Source organism: Lethenteron reissneri, chromosome 38, assembly GCF_015708825.2.
Source record: "Lethenteron reissneri isolate LAM-NWPU_2019-01 chromosome 38, ASM1570882v1, whole genome shotgun sequence".
NCBI classification, from domain to species: domain Eukaryota; kingdom Metazoa; phylum Chordata; class Hyperoartia; order Petromyzontiformes; family Petromyzontidae; genus Lethenteron; species Lethenteron reissneri.
In genome coordinates, this window is record NC_083816.1 from 10,897,742 (window position 1) to 10,921,025 (window position 23,284).

The 23,284-nt window shown below is 44.4% G+C and overlaps 2 protein-coding genes across 6 annotated transcripts in view; both read right to left on the reverse strand.

The window, feature by feature from the left end:
• Window positions 1–804, reverse strand: part of LOC133351816 (forkhead box protein P1-like) — a 193,720-nt gene extending 192,916 nt beyond the window's left edge. For all 5 annotated transcript variants that reach the window (XM_061567371.1, XM_061567369.1, XM_061567367.1 and 2 more), the window contains exon 1: window positions 637–804. The gene's annotated coding sequence lies outside the window, so the exon portion shown is untranslated. The remainder of the gene's footprint in view (window positions 1–636) is intronic.
• Window positions 805–11,676: 10,872 nt separating this feature from the next.
• Window positions 11,677–22,483, reverse strand: FAM50A (family with sequence similarity 50 member A). The gene is made up of 12 exons (XM_061566971.1): window positions 22,252–22,483; window positions 21,205–21,289; window positions 20,831–20,930; window positions 20,229–20,356; window positions 19,963–20,045; window positions 17,891–17,957; window positions 17,560–17,621; window positions 16,835–16,911; window positions 14,644–16,577; window positions 13,657–13,727; window positions 13,122–13,232; window positions 11,677–11,928 (listed from the first exon to the last, which is right to left on the reverse strand). The coding sequence occupies exons 1-9, from the start codon at window positions 22,360–22,362 to the stop codon at window positions 16,454–16,456; spliced, it is 837 nt and encodes a 278-aa protein (XP_061422955.1). The 5' UTR covers window positions 22,363–22,483; the 3' UTR covers window positions 11,677–11,928; window positions 13,122–13,232; window positions 13,657–13,727; window positions 14,644–16,453.
• Between the last annotated feature and the right edge of the window lie 801 nt (window positions 22,484–23,284).

A 23,284-nucleotide genomic window follows, 5' to 3' on the forward strand; every position in this document is an offset into this window, starting at 1 on the left:
GGTGGTGCATAGCCACGCCGTTGTTATCCGTACACACAAACACACACAGAGACATCCATAACAACGCATCGCCTTCTGCGATTCCGTTCCCCATCCATCCATCGCCTTAACTCAATAAACTATCTCTCTCTCTCGGCTTCTTGCAGGACAACTAAAGATTATCATTCTCTCTCTCTTGTTCGTGGGTGTATAAGCCCAGGTTAACAACAACAACAGCAGCAGTAGCTTTTAAACACAAGACATTATCAACACCACGACTGGTAATCACCATCAATCATCTCATTGAGAAGCTCCGGTTTTGGATAATCTCCTGGCGAATAAATAATTGCGCTACTTCGCTACGAAAGAATACAATCACGGCACAGAAGGAGATATACATATTACTACAGTACTACTTAACTGTGATTGCGACCGATACAATGCTTCTTGTCGTAGCAAAGCTTCGTTATCGCAAACTTGTTACGCGTCGGCAATACGCCACTGAAGTCCCACGGCACAACACTTTGCAGTGTTACGCAGCGTGTAGCCAAGTACACGCTTCGGTGTGTGGGTGGTGGGGGAAGTAATTAATGATGATCACCAATTAAAACAAAACTTGCAACGTTACCCCACGCCGAGACGAGCACGCGAACTTACCGCAATTGTCGTGGAAGCGAACGCTGCGAATGGATGTCCGGGCACAGTGAAGAGTTGTGCATGGGGAGGGGGTGTTGTACATTAGTGGAGTTAAAGGCGAACGCGATAAATAAATAAAACATACATCAGCGATCACCACCACCACCCACTCTCCCCTCTACCGTGCCACAATCATCACCAGCGCCACCACTAAACTCCCTCCACCCCCCACCGCCACCACCATCGCCTCCTCCTCCTCCTACTCCTCCACACCCCCCACAGCCGCTCACTCCCACCCTCACTCACTCACCCCAGCAGCCATGCACAGCAGCACAACAACACTCACACACACACCGTAGTTGTTGTGGCTGGGTGGTGTGTGCACAGCAGCACAACAACACTCACACACACACCGTAGTTGTTGTGGCTGGGTGGTGTGTGCACAGCAGCACAACAACACTCACACACACACCGTAGTTGTTGTGGCTGGGTGGTGTGTGCACAGCAGCACAACAACACTCACACACACACCGTAGTTGTTGTGGCTGGGTGGTGTGTGCACAGCAGCACAACAACACTCACACACACACACCGTAGTTGTTGTGGCTGGGTGGTGTGTGCACAGCAGCACAACAACACTCACACACACACCGTAGTTGTTGTGGCTGGGTGGTGTGTGCACAGCAGCACAACAACACTCACACACACACCGTAGTTGTTGTGGCTGGGTGGTGTGTGCACAGCAGCACAACAACACTCACACACACACCGTAGTTGTTGTGGCTGGGTGGTGTGTGCACAGCAGCACAACAACACTCACACACACACCGTAGTTGTTGTGGCTGGGTGGTGTGTGCACAGCAGCACAACAACACTCACACACACACACCGTAGTTGTTGTGGCTGGGTGGTGTGTGCACAGCAGCACAACAACACTCACACACACACCGTAGTTGTTGTGGCTGAGTGGTGTGTGTGTGGTGTGCACAGCAGCACAACAACGCACACACACACACCGTAGTTGTTGTGGCTGGGTGGTGTGTGTGTGGTGTGCACAGCAGCACAACAACACTCACACACACACACCGTTGTTGTTGTGGCTGGGTGGTGTGTGTGTGGTGTGCACAGCAGCACAACAACACTCACACCGTTGTTGTTGTGACTGGGTGGTGTGTGCACAGCAGCACAACAACACACACACACCGTTGTTGTTGTGGCTGGGTTATGTGTGCGTGGTGTGCACAGCAGCACAACAACACTCACACACCGTAGTTGTTGTGGCTGGGTGGTGTGTGTGTGGTGTGTGCACAGCAGCACAACAACACTCACACACCGTAGTTGGTGTGGCTGGGTGGTGTGTGTGTGGTGTGTGCACAGCAGCACAACAACACACACACCGTAGTTGTTGTGGCTGGGTGGTGTGTGTGTGGTGTGTGCACAGCAGCACAACAACACTCACACACCGTAGTTGTTGTGGCTGGGTGGTGTGTGCACAGCAGCACAACAACACTCACACACACACCGTAGTTGTTGTGGCTGGGTGGTGTGTGTGGTGTGCACAGCAGCACAACAACACTCACACCGTTGTTGTTGTGACTGGGTGGTGTGTGTGTGCACAGCAGCACAACAACACTCACACACACACCGTAGTTGTTGTGGCTGGGTTATGTGTGTTGGGTGTGCACAACAACACTCACCGTAGTTGTGGCTGGGTGGTGTGGTGTGTGCACATCACAACACACTGTAGTTGTTGTGGCTGGGTGGTGTGTGCACAACACAACAACACTGACCGTAGTTGTGGCTGGGTGGTGTGGTGTGTGCACATCACAACACACTAGTTGTTGTGGCTGGGTGGTGTGTGTGTGGTGTGTGCACAACACAACAACACTGACCGTAGTTGTGGCTGGGTGGTGTGTGCTGTGTGCACAACACAACAACACACTCACACCGTAGTTGTTGTGGCTGGGTGGTGTGTGGTGTGCTGTGTGCACAGCACAACAACTCACACCGTAGTTGTGGCTGGGTGGTGTGTGGTGTTGTGTGCTGTGTGCACACCACAACAACACTCACACCGTAGTTGTTGTGGCCGGGTGGTGTGTGTGTGCTGTGTGTACACCACAACACAACACACCGTAGTTGTTGTGGCTGGGTAATGGTGTGATGCACGTGGAGGTGGTGAATGGGTGGTGTGTGGTGTGCTGTGTGTACGATAGAGCAAGACGAGACATACTCACACTGGGACACACACGGCACTTTTTTTATCCCCCCAAAACTCAGTAACCCCCAACCACCTTACACCCTATACCCTAGCCCAACACTACACAACCACCCTATACCCTAGCCCAACACTACACAACCACCCTATACCCTAGCCCAACACTACACAACCACCCTACACCCTAGCCCAACACTACACAACCACCCTATACCCTAGCCCAACACTACACAACCACCCTATACCCTAGCCCAACACTACACAACCACCCTATACCCCAGCCCAACACTACACAACCACCCTATACCCTAGCCCAACACTACACAACCACCCTATACCCCAGCCCAACACTACACAACCACCCTATACCCCAGCCCAACACTACACAACCACCCTATACCCTAGCCCAACACTACACAACCACCCTACACCCTAGCCCAACACTACACAACCACCCTATACCCTAGCCCAACACTACACAACCACCCTATACCATAGCCCAACACTACACAACCACCCTATACCCCAGCCCAACACTACACAACCACCCTATCTCCCAGCCCAACACTACACAACCACCCTATCTCCCAGCCCAACACTACACAACCACCCTATACCCTAGCCCAACACTACACAACCACCCTATACCCCAGCCCAACACTACACAACCACCCTACACCCCAGCCCAACACTACACAACCACCCTACACCCCAGCCCAACACTACTCAACCACCCTACACCCTAGCCCAACACTACACAACCACCCCTAGACCCTAGCCCAACACTACACAACCACCCTACACCCTAGCCCAACACTACACAACCACCCTACACCCTAGCCCATCACTACACAACCACCCCTAGACCCTAGCCCAACACTACACAACCACCCCTAGACCCTAGCCCAACACTACACAACCACCCTACACCCCAGCCCAACACTACACAACCACCCTAGACCCTAGCCCAACACTACACAACCACCCTACACCCTAGCCCAACACTACACAACCACCCCTAGACCCTAGCCCAACACTACACAACCACCCTACACCCTAGCCTAACACTACACAACCACCCCTACACCCCAGCCCAACACCAAACAACCACCGCCAACGGATGGGGGTACATGGTGGGTGGTTGCATGTTGTTGTGATGATGATGGTGGTGGTGGTTGCTCTTGTTGGGACGTGGGAAACAAGTGTTTGTTTGTGCTGGACAGAGTGGCGCATGTCACGTGTTGTTATTGTTTGCTGTGAGCTCTCGCCTTGACGTCAGGTGCACCTGCTGTGTAAACACGTGTGGCCCACCATCATTGCTCTTATATTCTTTTTGCTTATTTTAACTATTGACATATTCCTGTGTGTGTGTGAGACTGCGATTTGCTCAAAGTCTTGTCTCGAATTGGCTTTGTGCGTTTGTGTTTATAACGCACGTGTGTCTGTGTATACATAGGTCGACTCAGCCTCAAATGAGTACCTGGTGCGGTGTGTAAACATCTCCACGGAGGGAGACAAAGGCGGACGGGCGTGGTGCTGGCCACCCCCACGTGTGCCATGCCGGCCTTCATAGGTGCTCGCTAACAGCACTTGCCCCAGCAGTCTGTTACAGACTATACGGGGGATCTTTGTCTTTGTTGTATAATGTACGCGTGTGTGTGTGTATATATACCTTATTGGGTTACACCACTGTTTTATGTATATTGTGCAAAGCGGTATATGCTAAAGATGTGCACTACTACTGTATTATTCCATTAGTTTACTACTTCAGCCCCACCGGTGTGTTGGAGAAGTAAATCCACAAACTTTACAATTCATCCGATGATTAAATTACCAGCGAAACGTCGAACTTCTCAAATGGTAAACGTTGTGGATTTACTCTCCAACACACCGGTGGGGCTGAAGTAGTAAACGAATTGGCTCGTTTTTGTTTACGTGTCAATCCTTACTGGCTGTGTCGGGTGGTGGAGGGGTTACGACACATTTATACTTACGCGATCTAACCCAACAACAACACCTTTATTATGATAGATATTGTTCGCGACAGCCTACGTGTTGTACATACTGCTGTGTTGTATCCGTGCCTTGTGGCCTGTGTATCACGGAGCGAGATGGCAACAATGATCGAGGTCTGCTCGGGCACGAGAGGGCTTCAGGTGAGTGAGAGAGTTCGTGTGGCTTTGGCTTCTTCTCCTACATTGAAGGGGGGGAAACTACAGCCTTTAACCCACGTGTTATGGTCCACAGTTTGGGTGGCATGGCCACAAATCTAAATGGTGAAGTGATCTGCAGTTGTCTGTATATTACATTGCCGCACTGCAGTTGAATATGCCAATGCGTTTACACCATACACATATCACACAGCACTGTACGTTAGAAATGTACAGCTACACTGCACTTAGTGAATTAAGTGGTGCCGTTTTGAAGAGGACCCCCGTGTATTGCATGGTGACCCATTCAAGGACTATCCAGGCTCAAGCCCTGCTTAGATTTCCACATCTGACGGGGCGAATTCCAGGGTGATTTGGTCACAGACAACGGGAATAACAGGGCACAGCAACACCTACGTACAATAGCCACAAATACATATATTGTATACGAAAAGCGCATGTTACTGGACGTATTAGTTGGTGTTGGCTGTACTACCCACAAGTAATATTCACGGTACTGAAATTTAACCTTTCGTGGGGACCCCGGGGTCACATAAGCCACCGGCTCTCGCACAAACTGCGTTGCGACGTCATTTAATGTCTGTCGAAGGCGAACGACACGGCCATCTGTTCCTCTCGACGAGCTCTACACGGTGCGCCCATCAACATTTCAAAGTTTTGTTTCTTCTGCGCATTCGTCCTCGCTGCTGCGCTTGGACACGACACGACAAGAGAACGATCCGTGCCGGGTGGGTCGTGGCGTTCATGTGCGCGGTGGGACGGAGTCGACAAAAATAAATTAAAATTAATTACGATTTTGACTTCCGTTTATTCGGGACCCTAGGGTCTCGCCATGAGGTTCAATTTGTGAAACTTTTCATGCACAATGGCAATGAACCTCGTGGGTACTAACAGCTACAGCTGTCCCACTTCATTCAGTCTTTCGCTTTCGGAACCACGTGCCCGGTTTCTCATCGTCATATTAATAATAATAATCAACATCCTCTTCTTCATTGCACGCCTTCATCTCAGCTTACATTCCTAAAAGCTAGAAATGAATATGCGACACTTAACAAAGGCTCAGCGCTAGGAAATTGAGAAGGAGCCTCATTGTCTTCTTGGTTCTTTCGGTAAAGCCACGTAGAAGGGAAATAATAAAATAATAAAAATAAAACATAATAAAATACAATTCTCACGACGTTTCGGCCACAACACAAGCAGCCCTCCTGCTTATTTTATTATTTCTCTTCTGCGTGACTTTACCGAAAGAACCAAGAAGATGAATCCCTGCAGTCACGAAAGCTTTAAATCGAAATTTGAGCCTCATTGTCTTACTCGTCTTCAAATAAAAAAATAAAAACTAATTGAGCGCAATCTCGGTCACGCATTCTGCGATGCCTAAAGCTTATCACAGATATCTCGTTTTATATAGTGGTTTAAAAAGTCGTAGCTCTTAGCGATGGCATAAGCCCTATACATATTTGTTTGACATTATTAAACGTTGCCAAGCAGACGTAATACTGGCAACTCCACTAAGTTGGTACTTTTTGTTACACATCTCTTGTGTTTAATTTTTGTACGGTTAAGTTGCGATTGTGGTGTAATTTCATCCGGAGTTGTCCAGGGCTGAGCCCCAGGAAGAAAGAAAAAAACATCCAGGAAAATGTTGGGACGAGTGGGAGGTTCGGAAGATTGGCGGTCCCTGGAAAAAATTCGATAATAAACTGAGCCCTGCGATGTAGTTCTGAGCAGTGCCCTTCAATACAACTTGCCTTGCGTTGTGTCGAAACAAGTAAACAATATCCGACGGCGAGTACAATAAGATCTACTGTGAGCTAATCGCTGTAATCATGAAGAAATCATGCTCGTATTGTACTCCCATTTAACATTGGTGCTGGAGTGAAAAAACGGCTTCATATTTTAAATCGGTTAACTCCCTGCGTGCCCATTACAAGCATTGCTCGACTAAATCCCGAGTTTCTATAACCGGTAGATTTCTCACTGCCACCACCACGTGTTGTGCGCGGTGCATTTAGCACCACAGTACGTGAATTTACAGCGTTTGTATATTTGTTTGCTGGTGACTTTGTGTATTTCATATCGGAATCGACTCCAGTGCTGTTGCTGCTGGCGGCAATAAAAGTTGTTCAGTAGTCAAAAAGTCTCTGGTCCCAATGAGACGTCGTTTGTCAGTACTCAAGAGTCGCAGTTCCTCTCTGTGGTGCAAGATACGCGTTACAAAGACAAAGACCCCCCGTGTAGCCTTCCCAGTCTGTTAGGGGCAAGTGCTGTCAGCGAGTAGCACATATGAAGGCCGGCACGGCACACGTGTTACGGACACAAGACATTGCAGTACATTATTTATCAATCGTGACACCATCGCATCCCAAGTGCATGCCACTTGCAGGATTTGTACGTTGTTACCTCCAACAGGTTTTACAATTGAAAGTGTTCAACTCGTGCCAGAGATGCACATAAACCACATCACACCGTGCACACACGTAATTAATTACTCGTTACATTACACACACACACATCAGCGCTCTCAGACTCGAAATATATGTTTGTGTGAACAAGAGGTCGCGGTTTTTATCCGGATTATAAGACGCACGTTACCCCCATCTGTTTTAGTGCTAAAGTCGTGAGTGCGTCTTATAATTCGCTACGGGGGGGTAGTCTTTGCGTGAGACCAGATTCGTAAAAGTCGATTGACACCAGGCACATGAAGCATAGGGTGCGTCTTACTTTCCGGACCGTCTGATAATGGTGGATAACACGATAAAGAGGTCACCATGAGGACACGTGCGCATACGAATACACACGTACACACACACACACACGTGTGTCTAAACTGCCCCACGGTCCACTCGCACACGTAATGAGTTCCACACGTGTGTTATCAGCAACACAACACAACCACGGCCACGTGATTGCGCGCGTGGCATTACGATACGACAGTCCAGAATACAACATCGGAAGAACACACTCACCGGCTCACTTGTTTTGGAAAAGGGGGCATGCGGAGTGGATGGCTGGTATGAATGCATTGTCTCGAAACAAAGGGGAGGGAGTGTGTGTGATTATTTCATTATATATCTCCGATTAACACTTTCACACGCAGCCACATGGAGCGATGACCCCCGACCCACCCACCCATCCTCCTCCTCCCAAGTGGACACCCGGTGAGAAACCGATGTTGGATGTGAGCCACTTTACCCGTGTGGATGACCCGCCTCCTTGTGCCCAAATCCTGGCATTACATTGATGCGGGGGTCTTGTTGTTGCGAAGCTGGGATGGCAACGAGAGGGGACTATTAAAACAACAAATGTGACCTTTTTGCCCGTATCGAAGTATGAAAAAATAAGAATCGAATAAAAATTGTAAACACTATTTTTTTTTATACTAGAGGGGTTAGCGACTCATAACAATGATGATGCAGGGGGCAATGCTGTGGTCAACATCTGCCTCGGATGTTCAGATCTTTAAGTCCATCGGCCTCTTTTCTTGGCTTTGCAGACCAATATTATCGAGAATGTGTGCGTATGTATGTTGAACTTCTTTCACACCGTACGCAGACAACCGTACTAATCGTTAAAGCAAGCAAACTCTGGACCAGTTTCGAAACGTTCTTGCTTGAACGAATGCTGCTGGATAATATTGGTCTTAAAAGTCAATAGGAGTAATTAAAACTACTTATGTTAAGACACATAACGGATTTCTGCTTGAATATGCTCTTACCCATTATGCTCCACAGCAGTGCATGGGTTTGAAAACAGGTTTTTAAGGAACTGGAAAGGAAAGTGAATGAGGAATGGACAAATTCCAAAAACGATGACAGGTTTCAGATGACAGTGGTAGACTCTTGCCTACCAAGTTCAGGGCTCCAATTTGCTTCCTATGTTAACAAGTTAATGCACAGTTAACAAGTTCACTTGGCTTGGCTATGAGACGTCACTGGCAGGCAGATAAAAATAGGAATTGGTTTTACCCTTTCTGGCAATAAAACAGGTGGTGTTAAGATGTTCAACCACCGAATAGAAACTTTTTGCAAGGAATCAACTCTGCATTGACCACACGAACTTGTGGCAGAACATGCAAACAAATATGCTCTGAAAATATACGCATTTTTCTTTGAAACTGATTGGCCTGCACCCAGAGCATATTGTCCACCATGGAGATGGAACGTGCAAGGCTACATCATAGGACCGGGGATTGATCACGGCTGCTGACGATACAGTGTATAGGTAAGAAATTGTACTTTAAAGTCAGCTGTTTCGTGTTTCTATTCACAAGAGCTATGAGGCCTGCAGCACTCATCTCTGTTCATGTCGATGCGAATTGGGGGCGACACGACAAGGCTGGGGCGCCACGGTAGCGAGATGTTAACTACCTCGCCTGGTATGCAGGAAATAGTGGGTTCAATCCCGACCCTGACGCCTGCTGTGTATTTGGAGTTTGCATGTTTCTTTACCAGTGGTCGCGTGGATTTTTCTCAGGGTCTTCAAATTTTTCCCTCATTTAGAAACATGCGTTTTGGAGTATTTGGCTGCGATACATTTCCACGCGATAAGCCACTTCGTTGACCTATCATTTATGGCCAGGTCGTTTATGAAAAAGAGCTACATAGCTCAGTGGGCCTTACATGGTAAAAAAATATATAGTTTAGTTACTGTGGCATAGGCCAGTCCCACCATAGGATGAGCACTGTTAACTGACCAATCTGGTACGTACCCATGTCAATAACCCACGAGGAATGAGTTTCCTCAACCCGACAGGGATTTGAACTCGCATCTTTACACGATCAAGTCGAGTCACCGCCAAGTGCCACTTAGCCAGATTGCATACAGCTGCATTGTAAATGATGAATTTCAATACCTGAACATTACAACTTCTCATGCACAGGTTAGATTACAGGTGCTACGCTATAATTAGCTGGCAATTACAGCAAACGGTGCACCGCAAGCATTGCCACAAATTGCTTTTGTATTGAGAAGCCCATCTGTGCAGTACTGTAATTATATGTTAGGAGCTGAAGTGGCCGAAGAGCAGATGCATTGTCACTGTTAGCGCTGTATTAACAACTTAAGCCACGTGATTACACTCCTTACCAGACCAGATGGCAAATGCTAGTAAAAAGTCTTCAATTTCAGTGTAACTATTAAGGATACATATATCTCATTACCCAGCTACACTCGAGTGCAGTGTGGTATTATGTTGACAGCACGAGTTATGAGTACAACGTTTGTAAAGTGATTCTAATGTACAGCCCTTAGTCAAACCGTGCTGGATGAGGGCCTCCCCATTCTGTGTAGGTCGTGGGGGGGGGGGGGGGGGTGTTTGACCATGCTTCACCATACTGGTCTGTGCGGGTTGATGAATTGCCTCAAAATGAAAATCCTTTCTTCAGCACAAAACAATTATACAATACTTATCAAGCACCCGTGTACAGAAAAATCAACGTTAAAGCAAGTGCAATAGTTTTAATTTAATGACATTATAACGCGAGTTTGTTTCAGAAATGTAATCGTTGAATAATAGGCACATTCAATTGTGAAATTTTCAATCTCTTTAGTTGATGGGCAGGTCGCGCTCGGTGGGGTTTAGCATGCCTACGCGCACCTCTTCGATAATGTCTGGACAGCGTGGACGAGTAGGCCAAAATTCCCTCGTGGGGCCGTCTAGAGCTCCCTCTAGTAGTCTCTCCCACCAGCTGTGGCGTGAGCAATTGCAGGCCTGCGCCTTTACCACCTTGAAAACCACGTGCGTGGAAAATTACGTCGACAAAAAAAAGTAGTAATTTTTATAAAAAAAACACGTGTAGATTTTAAATCAGGCTTCATGCATCCATTGCCTAAGGCACCTTAAGGACAGATCTGCCAAAATGGTTTGATTGGGCCTGGCAGTGGGCTCAGCGAGGCAGCCCATAGCTCCTTCACGAAGCAGGAAGCACAGGGAAGTCCCCCAGGTGCGAGCGCGAGGTCTCGGGGTGACGGGAATTATTACGGCTGCGTTAAAAAGTGTGGCCCCTCTGGGACGCACGTGCTGGTAGGCAGGCGCTGCGGGAGAACTTGATTTCCCCGCAGATCTGGACGGAAGCGCACTTTGTTAAGTAAAGCAAGTTTTAAACTAATAATACGCGACTTGGGTAGCGTGCGCCGCTGCCAAGCAAAGTCAAACGTAAGTCGAGCTGCTCCGCTCTGCCCCCGACTCTACAAATGTCTTGCCACATTCCATTGGCATCTCGGTAATAATAACCCTTTCAGGTGTTGACACGGTTATTATAAGCGAGACTTTACTGCTGCTGCTGGGAAGGCCTCGGCAGGCTAAGCCAATGTATCGGTGAACCCGACCGGCATCAGTGAGATGAGCTTATAACATTTCACAAGTTTAAACTATTTCTTGGTCAATGAGTTTGCTGGTAGAATAGTAATGCAGAAAAGCTAAATTTTCCTCTTGAAAATAGCAACATCCTGCTTATATATTGATTTTCTCCAAGTTATTCAACTAAGATATTAGGCAAATTGTTGGCAGTATATCTTAGAAAAATGTAGAGAGGACAATACCATGTAACCCTGCATTGATGGTACAGTTTAAACAAAATACTGTTCCAATAATTAATTTAGTTAATTTGTAACAGAATTTACAGAATTGAGGCTATATGAAAGTTAGATATATAAATCACCCGCGAAAAAACACGAGGTATTAAAATTTTATTTGACATTTTACAAATGAAAGCAAATACATATATGACACAAGTAGACTAATTTATACACGATTTAATTCATCTATACATAAGCAATTCAAGGACTTTCACAACAGCAAATATTAGCGTGATGTATTGAAAGACTGTAGAGAGACCAGTCTGCAGCTTCTGAATATTTCCTCTTGGCAACGTCCATTCCCACTGGGGCCAGGCTCCATGAAAAACTCAAAATAAATCATCGAATCTGGAGGGGGGCAAAGAGAGTATGTTAAAACACGAACATAATTTACTATGTGCTTAATTATCTGCGAACGAAAAAGTGTCACATTGATTCATTACTCTTTTACAAAAAAAACTCACGTTTGGCAGCATGCCAATGAGTGCAATACCAGGGTAACACTCTTCATTCAAACTCAAATCTCGGTGAAAGTGAAAATGTCTGGCGTAAATGGCAGTGATGCATTTGCTGCTTTGTGTACATGCTGTACTACTTTGGCTGCATTTGGCTTTCTGGAAGCGTCGCAGTATTTATGGTCAAAGAACCCTGGGTGGTGAACTGGCAGCAATGAAGCATCGTGTTGCTTCTCTGCAGCACATCAGGGAAGTTTTTACATCCAATGAAAAAAACCACGGAGCTACAAAGTGCTAATTATTGTAATGTTTTGTAAGTGCAATAATTAAACTTTCCATGCCAGCCACAAGCCCTGTAATTCCATTGAGACATATACTATTTGTCTACATTTCAATAAGGCTTACTTTCCAAATTTCCCACATAAACCAGGTCCTTTGCTTCAGTTTGAAATAAAATTTCAATTATTTAAAATCATAACATTTGAGACTGCTCCTGTCCGTGACCAAATCACCCAGAATGCACAAGATAACATCAGATTTCAGAAGCAAAGCAGCAGGTTTCAGCCTAGATGGTGCTTGGGATGGGCAGACAATATGTATGATACAGATTTTATAGGCTGCTAAGGAGTTACATTGTCAGCAGAGGGCAGTGTTGCAAAATCCATCGTCACACTGTACTGTATTCAAAAGTCTATGCTCCCTTTCAGCATTCACCAACCAGCATTAACCAACATGGTGAAATATGTTTAAATAACCTCCACGGCCTGGAGAGGACCTCATCCAACAGTGGCATGACAAAAGGGCTGTAGATATAAATGACACTGCTCTTGTAATCCATGCAGAAATTGAACTGTGTATTTTAGCACGCATTTACAACCAACATAAAAGTGAAATATAAGGTATGCTTGTATCTGGAAATGCATTTGGGCAGGTATCGAACACAATACAGATTTTTTAGTAAGGCAGTTCTTGCCAAACCCATTCGTCAACAGATTACATCCCTGTTGCTCCGAGGACCTCTACAGCTCTGTGGGTGAACAGCGGGCGTGGGAGGGGGTTCTGTGCAGTGTGTGAAGTCCAACTCACCGTGTACTTGTCCCACTTCTTCTCGGGGTCATATGGCTCCCAGCGGCTCGCCGGGAAAATGTGCTTGTTCTTCTCGTACCAGCAGCGCAGGACCACTTTGCCTGCGTGAGACTGGGAAAACAAGGAAAATCATCACCCGTATGTCTGTAGAACTTCTTTCGCACCGTATGTAGCCAACCGTGCTAATCGGAGGTTTGTATAATTAGGCATTGACATTTAACACTTAATAACGATTTGAATTATATAGCCAGGAAAGTCTCATTTTTCTTGGGATATTTACCAAATTGAGCAGTTTTGTTTGGGAATAAATGGAGAACTATCTTCAAGTAACTAGAGAAAAAGTTAATTATTCAGTTTTTCCTCTTCTTTACATGCACGTGTATGTTTTGATTAAAGTTTCACGTATTTTGTTCAATAAAATGTCGATAACACTCTTGAGTATTGTATGCGTGTGCTGCATATTCCAAAGTTACATTGCACAACGGTGACCACGATGTTCATGCCGAGTCGCCGAATGGAAATCACCATCGCTTACCTCGTCCTTCTCCACCGTGGCATCGTTGAACAACCGAATGTCGTCGTGAACATCAAAACTGAAGAGCGGACCTGAACACAGGGACAGATACAAAATGTATACAATGAACGATTCAAACTAGGATTCCAGTTTCAGACCTTGCATTCAGCCCCTTTGTCAAACCACTGCTGGATAAGGGCCTCCCCCCTTCCATCCAATCACTATGCAGGTTCTACCCTCTTTAGCTTCTGAATATTACATTGGGTGCATTTACAGGTAATTTTATCAGTCAGTGGATGTGAAATGTTTGATGCTGCATTAATTTTTCTACTATTATTGTAATTTTCTGTAACTGCAAACAGTTCCATTGAGCAGTGCTCATGATATGATACATGCTACGATATACAAATACAAAAGGGGCAGTGTACCAATGGACATTGGATGCAATTAGCTTTTTCAGTTATAAAACGATTACACTGACAGGTGGGCAAGCATGGAAATCTATGGTCAGCCAGCCAAACAATTGCAAAGCCTTAATACCCAAAGTCTAGTTGGAATGGGGAAATTGGTATTGAATCATAAGGGGCTCTCATCTGGTTAAACTACAAAATCAATCAGTTCACAATACTTGACGAAAGGCAGGACACAATGTCCTCATTATCACTAAAACAAACCAGATTATTAATGGCCAGGTCACAAGCATCTGCTTATTTTATATAATTCAGGAAAAAAATGCTGGGTGACAATAGTAATTAGCACAAAACATTCCCCAACTCATTTAGACTTTCACTTCACATTGTGTACATGTTACAAAACGCACTGCTTACGTCACAGAAAATCTCTGAAGGGTATCAGTGAATGATGCCAATTGTAAGAATATTGCCTGGACTGGAAAGAGGCCAGAACATCTTAGTGTGGCAATTATGCACGAGGCGACGGAACTCCCATAAGGATTTTACTGCAGTAGCACAAATGTGGCACACGCAAATACAAAGTTTGTGCACTTACCACTCTTGCCCCTGGCTTTAGTCACGATGAAATCGTAAAAAGGAATAATGCTGTAAACAGAAGCACAAAGACACTCAAATGAAGACCCTCAAACATCAACTCATCATGCTTGAGAATGCCAAAAACAATGAAGAAATTGGCCAAGAAGGAATGGGCAATATTAACGAAAATGTACCCCAATACCAGTCAACAAATTAGCACACCACAGACAGGTTTGCACAGACGTAGCAATGTGATAGTAAATGCACTGCATTAGCTGTAACATGCGTATCTCAAATACTAGAAAACACATTAAGTATTCATAGAAAGTCGATTTCACACCCTTCGCAAGTACATTCATTGACTGAATCTGTAAACTTTTAAATTAACACTTTTGCTATTTATGTTTTGTGCATCTTTATTATGGACCGAGTTTTTTAGTTTTAATGTCAGCTAATCAAGTAAATGCCATTTTACGTGCAACAGTGAAGCGCATTGTATTTAAAGCCATAGAGCCATGTTGCTTGACATTAAGGCTTCTTAGAACTTTTAAGAGTGCTTGTGGGTACGTTTGATAGAATTAGTTATAGCTCACATTACAATATTGCTGCTCGATCTTGTCTTCAAGGCTAGGGATAAATATTTTTTTGCACTAATCCACACGGACTTAATAGAAGAGCCATTTTATAACATTTTAATGTGCACTGTATTTCATCCAGCCTTGAAACAAACTGCTTACAATCTAATGTAACCAGTCTGCATAACAGATTTGGATTCAGGTAGTTGGTTTCAAAGTACGGTACATTTAATTTCAGTCAAATAAAATCTTGTTTTTAAAAAAAGATACTTTTGCAATAAAACATAATTATTAAGCAAGACATCTTGCATTCATTAATTCCCTTGTCACTGCTGGTTATACACAATATTCTCGTCTCAGGGACAGATGGTTCTGTTGCTGGTTGATTAATGTTACTTGGGAATAATTAGTGTTACAGGCAAGCAGCACAGACTCATAACGCATAGGGGTCATTCAAGTTCACGGAGCATTATCGTCATCTAAGCATGGCTTATGTGTTTTCGTCCTTCATGATTCTTAATCAACATCCATCAGGTATTACTGCTGGATAATTCATTATCATGGTCAATCCCAGACAAGCTTGTCCTTAGCAAATCAATTTTAATAAGGTATTCACATCTGCTTAATGTGCCCTGCTTTGCTTACCCGGATCTGAACAGATGACAAGCATGACCTTATGTACAAAAAAAAATCCACATCCAATTTGTCTACACAACATGCGAGCAATTGAGCAAGGTAAAGTAGACTGGAGTATCAAGGCCAATCATTTCCACAAAAAATAACTTCATCAGTTGATGACATAATAACCTAATACGGCAATGATATTTTACAGATGCACATTCAAGCTACACATAAAACAAAAGCTGGTTTCAGTCGACAACTACTATAATGCATTGTGTCACTGCCTGGACGGCTGTTAACATAAATGTCTTTAAGTTTTGGCTCTCAATTTTTGATAAGCACCCAAGAAAATATTGCATTGTGAATTGAGTAAACAACCCAATTTCGTGCAAATGCTTTTAAAAAGGGTGCAGTATTGTTTTACTATATTTAATTCTGGTTGTAAACCTAATTAGAACAGCTTCATGTTTCACTGTGACTAATTGCAGCATGTAAAGTATGATGCTTAAAAAAGGTATGGTACAGATCTGGCAAGGAAATTAAAACACATAAAAATTACAATAACATGATATGCCTGTTGAAAAGCTTGGTGTGTTTTTGCAGCTGCTTATGGATATTTTTGCAGATGTAATCCTATACAATAACAAAGGACATAAATGCGAATTTGATTAGCATTGGAACCTGTGCCTGGGTAATACCTACATGAGGAATGATCAAATCCTCTTTGATATACATCAGCTGTTCCACTCCAGAAGTTCTAAACAATGGAACAAATCACATAACAGGAACATGAGATGCATAATTCAAGCTGTAGGGAATGCTGCGCAATGAATACACATGAAACGCCAACAAATAGAGACATCCAAGTGTAATAAAACGTTTAAAATATCAAAGCAAGACAGACGTTAATCAATCACTGCAATGTATATGGGACCAATGCAGCTACCAAAAACCACATGGTAAACTCCAGTGATGATCCCTTGGTGAAATAGTTTGTGTAATCAAAAGCATCACCTGAGCTCACTGAAGTCCTTCCGCAGCATTTCTAGACACTTCTGTAGGAACTGCTGGATGGTGTTTCCCTTCTTCATCTGTAAGTAAAACATGTGGCATTTGCACAGGATGGTGAAAACTTGCTATGTAATGACTACATTGAGTCTAGCTTGAACAATCGTCACAAACTCATGAGATTCAATCCGCAATGTATTCACCAAAAAGGTCTTTCACTAAAAACATAGCCTATCATACGCTTAGGTTTTTTCGGTGAAGTCACGTAGGTAAAAATAAAAAATAAAATAATAAATTAAAATAAATCGATTTACTTATTATTCATTTATTATTTTTTACCCTACGTGACTTTACCGAAAAAACCTAAGAGTATGAATCCTTGCGGTCACGAAAGCTTCAAATCTAGTATTATACAATACTTTAACACCCAAGTCAGACCATGAAAAAAACTACAATTCGTTCATTGGGATACAAATCACAGATTTATAAAAATAACTCTTAGCAGTGACATTTTTGTTGTAACACTGATCATAAACAATACAATTTTGTTCGAGTTTTATCATGGCTAAATCAAGGCAATGTTTCGATTCTGGTCTCGATATGGATAGTCCCCAGGGTGCTTTGAATTACAGCCCCTTTCTCTGCGGTCTGGGTGCATTGCGAGTCCAGTGTGCCAAGTCTATATTTCACTGATGTATCATTCTAAGGAGGAACAGATAAACGCTACGTACCCGCACAGTCTTTCTGTGCCCAGAGCCATCCCAGTAGCTGTAGGTGATCACAATCTCCTCGTCTGAGTGGATTAATACAAGTTAAAATGCAGAAAAGCACTTCGCACCAGAATGTTATTTTTATACAAACGTAAATTCCATATCCTTAAATAAATGCACAACCTAAACCATACAAAACAACTCAATTCCATAGGTGTCAATATAAAAACATAAGCAGTAATTATTATTCAAGTAAACAAAACATTTACCGAGTTATTGATAAGACAAAAACAATGCAATGAAGCCCTAAGAATCCAGGTATATGCTTTTGCTGGTGTTAGTCACCACTCACTTTTGATTTTCTCTTGCTGGCTCTCCCACTCCTGTCTCAGCTCTTCTCTCAATCTGTTGTCTTCCTCCTACGAAAATTATAACAAGAAACACAGCCAGGTTGAACAAAAATCCATCGTAAATTAGAGAAGCATTCACTTGCGATTTAACAGTGGATAATCTGTTCCTTCAAGATGAGCCTATAAGTTGGGCTGATTATATTATAATCGATGTGTTGATAAGGTATTTAAGTCAAATTTCATTTAGGGCAGGAAAGTTAACTCGGCTGTTTGTCAGAGTGCCACAGGAGCTTTAATAATGTCCAAGGTGGAGAGAATTCAGGTAAAATATGTCAGCGACAGCACTAGTTGTCCATAAGCGCCTCAGCACAATGCTGAGAAAACAGCTGATCTATGCTTCACCCTCTGTAATCAAACCCATTCTGCTACAAGCAAATAGCAAATTCACAATGTAAAAGATAAACAGATATTACTTCACCACTTTGATATGTTTTGCCCTACTTTGAACCTTATGACGGGACCCTGGGGTCCCATAAGCCCCCGAGGGGCTCTCGCATAAACATTATATTATAATGTAAACAAAAACTTTGCTCTTTTTCACCAATAAATTTAAAGGAATGGTGGCAAGTGCTGTCTTGTTAAACTATGCCTTTAAAACTGAAAACTACTTGCTTGCAGTACCTCTATTTAAATACACGATCGAAAAAAGAATTTACACCCCTCTGTCAATCATCGTGTTTCTCAGATGTGGATTTCTGAACACACTTTGTAAACAGTGCATAAAATAGTACGCGTTTTCAATGTGCTGCTCATATTGTAACAAGCGTTTATACCAATGTCACTCTACAGAGTAGTGGGTCGCCGCTCCTCTTATCCACATTGATACGAACGGTATGTGGGGACTAATGTTTTTTTTTGCGGTTAAGCCAATCTGCACAGATGCATACGGACAAGAGAGTATTATCAAACAGGAGGAATTAACGGTGCAACGCATCTCATCTGTTAAATATCTGCAGGTAATAGGATTGTCATCGATTGATCCTGGCTGCAGACATTGGTAGGTCACAAATAATGAAGATAAGAGAGCAGTTTCACTGTATTATGCATCCCGTTATGACAAATAAAGGACTTAAGTCGTGTAGGCAGTTTGAGCAGCTTTGGATACGACTTATGATCCTGCCCATACCCCGAGCATGGAGTGCATTCGCTTGTTCAGCTCTTCTGCGCATTCGTCCTCGCTGCGCTTGGATGACATAACTGAATGATCTGCGCAGGGTGGGTCGCAGCGTTTATGCGCGCGGTGGGGTAGAGTCGCCAAAAATAAATAAATTACGATTTTGACTTCCGTTTATTCTGGACCCCGGGGTCCTGCCATAAGGTTCATATGCAGGCTTTGCCAAGTGGATGAGGGGCCTCTCCATGCCATGCAAGTCATGGGGGTCATTTGACCATACATCAGAATACTGGTCAAAGCAGGCATGTGAAGACAGAGGATTGATGTGGGAACGAGTACACTACAATGGATATCAACTCCGGTTGTCGCCTGATGAGGCTGGTTATAATTACCGGCGAAACGTCGTACCCGAATTGTAAATGTTGTAGGTTTACTCTCCAACACACCGGTGTGCTGAACTAGTAATGCATTGCCACGTTTTGTTTACTTAACAAACCTTACTAATTGTCTGTCGGGTGGTGGCGGGTTTAACGACACATACTTGCGCGATCTAACCTAAATAAAAACTATTATGGACAATGGATATTGCCGAGCTGCCCTCTGCTGGCCACAACGAAGTCCCACAGCTTATACAAACTTAAGCAAGGTGGTCGCTCATCCAAGAACTATCCAGACAAAAATTTGCTGAGCACTGATGAGATCAGAAGCATCATCAATGACCTGATCATAGGTGAAATTATACTAAACGCTAAAATAATGCCTGCAAGAAGCTCTAACTCTTTTCGATTTTTTTAAGAAACCCCTACTCCTGCTTAAAGTACAGCATTGGAAATTAATGGAGGCATAGAATAGGTTTGCATGGCAGAAGATTGGTTAAGACAAGCAATGATCAACACTGACCTCCCTGCCCCGGTCCGGAAGAAAGCTGGTGTCCACATCTGGATTTTTACCAATTTTTTTCTTTTTCACCGGGTACTCGATTTCTAAAACGAAATATGCAGTCAGCAACATCCAAATTAGGGAAGCATCAAAAGTGAGTGGATTAACATTTCAAACATTACAATGCACATTCGTGGGTCATTCGGAAGCAGGCAACGGTGTAACAAGATAACCTCTTTTACAGGGGTGCCCGAGGCTAAAGGTGTCAAGTTTTTCACCAGACAGACCTTCATCAGAGAGGCTGCTGTTGTAGTCTTCATCATCTTCCTCGCAATCGTTCAGACTGAACGACAAGCTGGCGATCTTTCTCTTCTGCTCCATCTTCTTTTCCTTCTCACGCTGCAGCTCCTGCTTCCTGCATTTGATGGTAATGATTCAGCATCGGCTTTTTGCGCAAGGAAGCACTTCCATCATGCTAATATCTCACAACTCATTTATGCAATGCAAACTCTGCAATGTTGAAAGCAGGTAGTGATCAGGGCAGCAATACAGGACTTAAGCAAAAATTTACTGGCATGATTCCTTGTTAAAAGGCTTCAGTTTGGTGTTAACATCTTAACACCTGTTTTGTTGCCAGAAAAAAAGGGGGAAAAACCTATTATCAATAAAATCTACTTTAAGTTCATCCTACACTAGTGGTAGGGGGTTCATGATGGGGGTTTTAATGTTGAGTACTTTATGTTTAGGTAACACTTAACATAAACTAACTTGAAAGCAACTTCCATAAATATTTGTAATGACTGGCGGAAGAGACTATGGCGGTGACGTCTCTATGGCAACTGTACAGCAAGTTTGGGAATGCGCACAATTCATCCGCATCTGCACTCACAGCAATAGTTCCTTGCTAAGCTCCTTCTTGGCGAGCTGCTTCTCACGTTCTTTCACAAGCGCTTCCTGTCTCGCCTTCATATCATTCAGGGTCACCAGACCTATGCAAGTGGCAGGAAAGATGGTGAAAAGAAAAATCAAAGAATTGTTCGGTACACTAACACACCACATTGCTCAGAAACTTAGGCTGTGTGATGTTTCATTAGGACTTAATTGCTGGACCACGCAAGTAGGAGTGAATTTTTCTATTAAACTTTGGATACCAATTACTTGTACATTTTAATTATATAATTGTTTACATCAAGTTAAAGCCATAAAACACGTGCATGTTGTTTTTATCAGTGATGTAATGACAACTGATGCGATAGTGCTTACCCACTGTACTTGACTTGAGTTCCGCCTCCACAGCATCATAATGTGCTGAGAATTTTCTGTCAATGTTGGACTTGGCCAAGTTTTCCTGACAAGAACAATGATACATTTGTTAAAACAGATTTGTGTTTCCATCATCAACCCCAAATGCAACACCACTATTTTTGTGTGTCATCCAAAGACAAAGCTATATGCTCATTACAACATGTTTACATTCTTATTGCATGTGATTTTCCAATGGTATACCTGGCTCCTACTACAGGAATGTGCAATTAACAACTTTGGTTCAGGGCTGTACATTTGGATAACCATTTAAAACATCGTTATAGCAAGGACACTTCGGCTGTTGGCTTTAATTGATCAGCGACAATGATAACCACAGGAACAGCACAGCTTCGCCATTTAACACGATTCAACTTAAAATAGTGTAAAACTGTATTAGACTTCCTCTCAGAATCCATATACTGTACATGTACGGCCATTATAAATCTACTGCTGAATGAAGACCTCCCCACACAATGCAGGTCGTGGGGGTTATACGACCATACTTCACCTCGCTGGTCAATGCAAGAGCGTTGGTAACGAGAGCATAGACATGGAACCATCTAGTACAACAGTGCAACTTGATGGACTGCCCTCTACTGACCACCACGTCGCCTCGAGTATCTCCGATACAATACATTCGTGTATTTATTGCGTAAGTTGTCTTCATTTAATACGTAATAGATAACCTTCGCATCACTACACGGTGCATCATTTCACCGGCTTTTATCAAGGGTCAAGATGTAAACGTGTCGCAGTTACAAAACAAATGTGCTTATTCTACACCAGACGGCGTTCAACACATTCGATTACAAGTCAAGAGAATACGCTTCCACTTCAACAAAAAATGAACCACGTTACGTGACATTAACGTTTAACGGTAATGTTTACATTGTTTCCCGAACTTCCCACATGCCCCCCCACACCCACGACACGAGCCCGGGGTCATGTGTCTCCCGGCGGGGGGGGAATTAGGAAACTCCTCGGGCATCGCAAAGGCCTACTCACCTCGGCAATCCTTATCTTGAGCGCTTCGAGCTGCTCCTTCTGCTGCTCGCGCTTCTTCATCAGCTGCATGGCCCTGCCAGCCTCGCTGGCGGCTCCCTTGTACTGCGCCATGTCTGGGGACTGAGTGAGTGAGGCTGCTAACGCGACCAGGAGAGACCGCGACGAGACAACGCTCCCGCCGCCGCCGCCGCCGAACAATGGCCGCCTTCACCACGACCGCCGGCTCGACGCGCTCGCTCTGCGCATGCGCGCGGAGTTGTTGAATCTGCCCGCGTGGGAACGCCTCACAACTCCCTCCCTCACGTGACCACCTGGGGTGACAATGCCACCAGTGTCCACCATGGGTAGTGTCCACCACCGTGGGCAGTGTTCACCACCGTGGGTAGTGGTCACCTTGGGTAGTGTCCACCACCTTGGGCAGTGTCCACTACGGGCAGTGTCCACCATGGGTAGTGTTCACCACCTTGGGTATTGTCCACCACCTTGGGTATTGTCCACCACGGGTAGTGTCCACCACCATAGATAGTGTCCACCACCAAGGGTAGTGTCTACCACGGGCAGTGTCCACCATGAGTGGTGTCCACCATGAGCAGTGTCCACCATGGGTAGTGTCCACCTTGGGTAGTGTCAACCATGGGCAGTGTTCACCATGATAAGTGTCCACCATAGGTAGTCCACCACGAGCAGTGTCCACCATGGGTAGTGTCCACCTTGGTTAGTCAACCATGGGCAGTGTCCACCATGGGCAGAGTCCACCATGGGCAATATACACCATGGGCAGAAGCTTAGCGTACCTTATGTTTCACACCCCTATCCATTCCTCGATTATTTTATTGAACTCAATACAGTATTCCGATGGTCCTATGAACAGCTTTAGGCCTAAATAATGCGAGATAGACGTGGCCAAGCAAAACAAGTCCCGAAACAGTATTCGGTACAGATAGAATACAGATGGAAATCCATGCACTTGCTGTACTGTCATACCCTGGCTAGCCAGATGATGGGAGTTTAACGAATTGATGTGATCCGCCAA

What these genes read in the sequence shown, in the direction of transcription:
- FAM50A (XM_061566971.1), bottom strand. Translation starts at nt 22,362, where the DNA reads ATGGCGCAGTACAAGGGAGCCGCCAGCGAGGCTGGCAGGGCCATGCAG. An exon ending in TCAAGATAAGGATTGCCGAG is followed by an intron (nt 21,290 to 22,251) that starts GTGAGTAGGCCT and finishes TGTTCTTGTCAG; the next exon opens with GAAAACTTGGCCAAGTCCAA. An exon ending in GGCACAGAAAGACTGTGCGG is followed by an intron (nt 16,912 to 17,559) that starts GTACGTAGCGTT and finishes TTTTACTTACAG; the next exon opens with ATGAAGAAGGGAAACACCAT.